At 43.3% G+C, this 6,900-nt stretch overlaps 1 protein-coding gene across 1 annotated transcript in view; it reads right to left on the bottom strand.

The window, feature by feature from the left end:
- Positions 1 to 6,900, bottom strand: part of SAMM50 (SAMM50 sorting and assembly machinery component) — a 33,425-nt gene that overhangs the window by 24,825 nt on the left and 1,700 nt on the right. The window contains exons 2-3 of the mRNA XM_003783122.3: positions 3,388 to 3,498; positions 2,453 to 2,554 (exon numbers count right to left, since the gene is read on the bottom strand). Of these exons, the coding sequence (XP_003783170.1) occupies positions 2,453 to 2,554; positions 3,388 to 3,498 (213 nt within the window). The remainder of the gene's footprint in view (positions 1 to 2,452; positions 2,555 to 3,387; positions 3,499 to 6,900) is intronic.

Below are 6,900 nucleotides of genomic sequence, written 5' to 3' on the forward strand. Positions count from 1 at the left end.
GTGAGTGGGGCAAGAGGGTGTGAGGACAGGAGGGTGAGTGGGGCAAGAGGGTGTGAGGACAGGAGGGTGAGTGGGGCAAGAGGGTGTGAGGACAGAAGGGTGTGCAGACAGGAGGGTGAGTGGGGCAGGATGTGAGGACAGGAGGGTGAGTGGGGCAAGAGGGTATGAGGACAGGAGGGTGTACAGACAGGAGGGTGAGTGGGCAAGAGGGTGTGAGGACCGGAGGGTGAGTGGGCAAGAGCATGTGAGGACAGGAGGGTGTGCAGACAGGAGGGTGAGTGGGCAAGAGGGTGTGAGGACCGGAGGGTGAGTGGGCCAGAGGGTATGAGGACAGGAGGGTGTGCAGACAGGAGGGTGAGCAGGCAGGCAGGGCAGGAGGGTGTGGGGACAGGAGTGCAGTGACACCTAAGTCAAAGGCATTTGTTTCTTCAGGCTCTTCTGGCAGCAATTCTAACAGTGAGGTTGACAAAAAGTTAAAGAAGAAAAAACAAGTTGAAAAAACAAAAAAAGAAAGAAAAAGCAAGTTGCTCCAGCAAACGTGTGAAGAAGCAAAAGACTGGTGAGACTTCAAGGGCCCCACCATTTTCCACACGAGCAGCAGGAACAGAGAAGATAACAGATTGGAAAACTGAGGTTACCTTACTCTAAAGGGGAAGTTCCAACTGACACTACAGAAGACCGGACGGGTCCAGAAGGTGAAATGAAACCAGGAAGAAAAGGTATTTCTCTAAATCCAGAGCAGAGGAACCACCTGAAGGACAGATTTCTGACACTGACGCTGCAGTAAGAAAACCGTAAAGTCCGAGCCGGGTGAAACCTGTACTGTTCTAGGGGTTTGAACCTGTCTTTTTACGTTGGCTTTTGTTTTCTAAATGTGTTCTCCAACCTACTGCATGTTTGGATCATAAAACAATTTGTAAGATGAACACTTTTTTCAATGTGCATCTCTAAAAATGTTCCGAGTGAAGCTAACTGTCAACTTTACTAAGGGAGATTGCTTTGTGCCTGCCACCTAGTATAAAATAAAATGAAATAGGGCATCCTTACACCTCGGACTTAAGTATATAAACGCTAGCTATGTAACCAAAATGTGTGTATCCCCATAATACTCTGAAATTTAAAAATAAATAAATTAAATTAAATAACCACCCCCAAAGAGAATGTGGATTGGTACAATCTCTTCAGAGAGCAATATAGGGACATGGGTGGCAATTACAAAGTACATACTCTTGGACCCACTTCTAGGAATTTATCCAGTGGGGCCAGGTGCTGGGGTATGGTCCCAACTATACAGGAGGCTGAAGCAGGAGGACTGTGTGAGGCCAGGAGTTTGAGGCTGTGGCACACTACGATCGTGCCTGAGAAAAGCCACTGCACTCCAGCCTGGGGAACATGACAAGACACTCCCTCTATATTTTTTAAGACAGGAATTTATCCTATGTTGATACTGTAGACAAAGATACACTTAAGAAGATTAATGTAGCACCATTTGTATAAGTGAAACACTCATTATTTTAAGAGTCCATCAATTGAAAACTGCTTCCACTAACTGACAGGATAATGAGGCACACGCAGCCAACAGGCTGGTATGTGCTAGTGTGAAAAGATCCCCCCAATGTGTGATGTCAAAAAAGAAAGGTACAGAAAAGAAACATGGGAGAACGGGGTCATGTCTATACACGTACACATCGCATCTGGAAGGGTGCAGAAGAAACTGTCAGCTGTGTTACCTCGGAGAGCAGGCTGGGACTGGCCAGGAAGGGCACGCGCACACTTCACTCCAATACCCCTCTGTACCACTTGATTTTCTATAATTCTTGTTACTTTCATCTTTTAAAAATATATACTTTTTTTTAAAAAAAGAGGGAATGGTCCACAGAGCCAAACACTGCCGAAAGGTCAAGTAAAATGAAGAATGAGAGGAGCCAGCTGGACCTGGCCACAGGAAGTTGCCAGTCACCTCTGCCCAAGTTTGTTCAATGTGGTCCCAAGGGCAGAGGACAGAAGGGACACACACAGGACAGGAGGAGGGTGTAGTCCACAGGGAGACTGAGGAGATGGGGAGTGGGTAACAGGTGAGTGCCCACCCTACAGGGTCCACAAGGGGCCCAGAGGACAGGACATGCTACAGCACTCAGCACAGTGTCCGGAAAAGGCTGAGCACTGACCCCATCGGCTGCCCTCATGACACTGGGAGAGTTACGAAGAGAGCAAAATAGATTGGCCTTGGAAAGGAGAAGGAACACTTCTATCTCGAGGATGAGAGGGACAGGAGGTAAATGCACCCCAGAACTCAGAGGGTTCGGCCTGGGAGAGCCACATCTTCAGGCGTAGGGGGCAGGTCTCTGGTGGAGAGGCTGGGAGCAGGTGCTTCACGGTTTGAGGGGACAGGGAGATTTACAGGTTCTTCAGAAGGGACTGGAAAAGAACACCAAGTAGAAATCACACTTACCTCAATGAGGTTTTTAGCCTTAAAAACATCACAAATTTCACAAATGATGATATCATCTTTAGTCCTTCCAAGCCCGTCAAAATGAACATGCTGAACCACCACCTACACGTGAAGAGCGACATGGGGCACCGATTATCAGGCATGGCAAGAGGCAGAGATCGTCAAGACTAAAGACAAAACTAATTTCAAAGTATTTTTCAAATTTAACAAACCTTACTTCCGGACTTGATTCTTATTTTTCACACCTTTTTAAAAAACTGGTCCCTTGGACTGACCCTTTGCTAGGTCTGTCTTTCTATAAATGAGACCTACAAAGTCTCTCCAGCCAGCTGCCCAGAAACTCATCAACCTTGCCCAGCCAGGCCGCAGACACCCTCTCTGTCCTTCGCAGCACGCTCCCTGAGCACTGGCCCATTGATGGACAGTGGCCTTGACCTCTGACTTAATCACTGTGTGCTCTGGGCTAAGACCACGCCTGGATTTCCACACAGCAAGACCAAGGCTGACTTGAAAAGCCCCTCTCCTCTCCATCGCCTTACCAGACAGTAAACTCTACAGGATTTGAAATTTTAAGTTTCAAAGGCAAAAATGTCCAGGAAAAGTTTCATTCAAGACCCACAGTCTTTTCTGGGAGTAAAGAAGTATAAATTTAAGAATAATTCAAGTTTTTTTTAAAAATACTTCAGGTTTTTTTAATACATAAATACAGAAATGTGCTTGACTATACCTCCCACATAAATAATCACCAAGGAAATGACTTCTCTAAAACCAGAAACATTTCCTAAAATTCACCAGTCTTTCTACTTGTAGCTGGTTATGAACTCCTCTTTGATAAAAGGCACAGAGACAGGTTAATTCCTTTCCATTTCCCCAGTACCTTATGGAAGTGAATTTTTTAGTAACAATTACATTAAGGCCTTCAAAAGAAAACTCACATCCTTGTTTTCAAGAATTTCCTGTTTAGCTTCAGGTTCAACTTCAACGAATTCAGCTTCTTCTCCCAATGCTCCAAAATCAGGTCCACTTGATGGAAGAGGCTCCAAACTCTGAAAGGGAGGGAGGAACGCGGGGTAAATGGCTTTGTAACACACACAGAGTACAGAGAGCAAAACTCTGAGTTTTGTTGTTAGATGATGCTTCACAAAATTCAGTTTTTTCCTAGGATGGTTTTGGGGAGCACAACGGCCAGCATGAGCTACTGTTAACCTGCAAGTTCTTGGACTTGGGGTTGATGCATCAGTGCTCACTAAATAAAACAGATAAAAATTAATTAACTAAAGGGACTGTGCACAAGCTATGACAACCAAAGATTCTGATGAATCTCATTCTGTACACCTGAGGCCAAATAAGATGCCTTGGGCGGCACCTGTGGCTCAGTGATTAGGGTACTGACCCCATATACTGAGGGTGGCAGGTTCAAACCGGGCCCTGGCCAAACTGCAACAAAAAAATAGCCAGGCGTTATGGTGGGCACCTATAGTCCCAGCTACTCGGGAGGCTGAGGCAAGAGAATTTCCTGAGCCCAGGAGTTGGAGGTTGCTGTGAGCTGTGATGCCACAGCACTCTACCAAGGGCAATAAAGTGAGACTCTGTTTGTAAAAAAAAAAGATGTCCCTTGGGTCGCGCCTGTGGCTCAGTGGGTAGGGCACCGGCCCCATATACCGAGGGTGGCAGGTTCGAACCCAGCCCCAGCCAGTTAAAATAGTGGCAACTGCAGCAAAAAATAGCCGGGTTTTGTGACGAGTGCCTATAGTCCCAGCTACTCAGGAGACTGAGGCAAGGGAATCGCCTAAGGCCAGAGCTGGAGGTTGCTGTGAGCTGTGACACCACAGCACTCTACCAAGGGCGACAGAATGAGATTCTGTCTGAAAAACAAACAAAAAAAAATGCCACAAAGACACTGATCAGGGAGAAGAAAAAAATCGCTTTCCTGTTGTTAATAATTTTTTAATCTTTTTTTTTTTCTTGGTAGGAACAGAGTCTCATTTTATCACCCTCAGTAGATGCCGAGGCGTCACACAGCTCACAGCAACCTCCAGCTCTTGGGCTTAGATGATTCTCTTGCCTCAGCCTCCCGAGTAGCTGGGACTACAGGCGCCCACCACAATGCCCAGCTATTTTTTGTTGCAGTTTGGCCGGGGCCAGTTTGAACCCGCCGCCCTTGGTATAAGGGGCTTACTAATAATTTTACTTACTAATAATTACTAATAATTTTTTGAATCAAAATTACATACATTTAGGATAGCTACACTGAATACCAAATTACCTTGATACCATTTTTTTTCATTTCAGAATGTCTCATAATAAAAACATTAAAGGGACCAAGCATGCTCATAAAACAGGACAGAAGGCAGTAACTTTCCACAGTCTAAATCAGTATTAGTTCAAGACATTAAAGTATCTTCTGAATCAGCATTCTGTAGGCTATGCCTGGGTATTTCCCACCCTGGCCCTAAAAGGCTCCAGTGGTCCTCAAATGCACCTACAGGGATAGAATCTAACTAGACTCCTTAGCAGAGCACACAAGCAACTCAACCACAAGGCCCAGGGCTACTGCTCCAGTCTGCATTCCACAGTCTGCCCCATCCTTACACAGGCTTTTGCACATCTTTTCCCCTCTTCCAGAATAACCTTTCTCCTTTATAGCTTAAAGATCCACCGTAAACAGCATCTCCTCATGAGCCAATCCCCACTTCCTCAGGCAGAATCAGTCCCTCCCTGACTGTGGAGATTTTCTGATCTTCACAGGTACCCCTTTGTTTTCTTATTTTGATTTGCCCTGCACATCAGAAGTACTCAATAAATATTTGTGGAATGGTAAATAAATGAATTTTATTTTTTATTTTCATTCAACAAATATTTATACAATGCCTAGTGTGTGCTGGGTACTGGGCTTGCAGCAGTAACCAAGTCCAAAAGTCCTTGTGGCTGAAGCTGAAGTTTACATAAGTTAAAAAAAAAAGAAAAGGAAAAGAATACTGGACAAAGAGCAGAGGATATCTAATTTCATATAATTATTCTTCTGTTGTAGAATATTTTTTAAATGGAATTACAGTTCTCAAAAATATGAACAGATACATAATACACGTCCATTCCTCTTAATCTGAATGCTTAGTGAGGATGCTTTGTCCAGGCACGACGTTCATATTCCACCATGCTAAATATTCCATTAGTTTCCAAATCTGAAAGCATGAAACAAGTTCACCAAACACCTGCCAGACCTATCTGATTTTTTAAGCTAGAATGTAAACCTGATGTTCAAGAGATTATATCTTTGTGGTTTCACAGTATATCAAAGCTTGGCGTCTTAAATTAATTGTCTTATTAATAGAGATTAATTTAGTCACTAAATTTTATTTTATTTATTTTTATTTTTTATTATAGCGTACATTAATGCAATCAGGGGGTACAATGTGCTGGTTTTATATACCATTTGAAATATTTTCATCAAACTGGATAACACAGCCTTCACCACATTTTCTTAGTTATTATATTCACCAAATTTTATTAAGATCCTACTGTGTGACAAACACTGACAAGATCCTTACCCTCATAGAATTTACATTCTAGTGTGTAGAAGAACAAACATAGAATAAAAGTTTTTTTTTTTTTTTTTGGCCGGGGCTGGGTTTGAACCTGCCACCTCTGGCATATGGGGCTGGCGCCCTACTCCTTTGAGCCACAGGAGCTGCCCAAGTAAAAGTATTTGATAATGCAAATTAAAACAAGTATTTGGATCTAGCCTCTAAACTTTAAGCCAATCAGTCTACTGGTCTGTCAACAAGTTTTTATGTAGCACCATGTGTAAGGTACTATGAAAGGCAGTGGGGCAGGATGTGAGATACATTTAATGACCTTTGAATAGCATCTTTAAAGTGATATAGACTAGAATCAAATGGAAAACAACCATACAAGCCCAGTGTGGTGGCTCACATCTGTACTCCTAGCACCTTGGAATGCAGAAGTGGGAGGATCCCTTGAGCCCTGGAGTTTAAGACCAGCCTGGGCCACATAGTCAAGAGCCCATCTTGACAAAAAAAAAAAAGGTGAGACCCTATCTTAGAAAAAATTAAAACATAACAATATATAGCAAACATAAATAATAAATACTGTTTCACAAAATTTTGTTTCACACAGGCATGAGAGTACTTCTAGGTGGCAAATGGAAAATGTCTTCTTACTATGATTCCTAATTAAAATGTTCAAAAGACACTGGTTACTGAGAAGTAAAGGTCAAATAAAAGAATTGAAATGGAAAACCAAACATCATATGTTCTCACAAATAAGTGGGAGCTAATAAATAGGTACACACAGTCACAAAGCTACCACAAAAGGACATAAGAAACCAAGATGGGGGGGGGGGAGTGGGTGTGGAATAAAAACTTACCTACTGGGTACAAGGAGCACTATTCTGGGGACAGGCACTAGAAACCCTGACATAAAAATTC

The sequence above is a fragment of the Otolemur garnettii genome, unplaced genomic scaffold (genome assembly GCF_000181295.1).
Source record: "Otolemur garnettii isolate 467f Iridium unplaced genomic scaffold, OtoGar3 scaffold00007, whole genome shotgun sequence".
In the NCBI taxonomy this organism is placed as follows: Eukaryota; Metazoa; Chordata; class Mammalia; order Primates; family Galagidae; genus Otolemur; species Otolemur garnettii.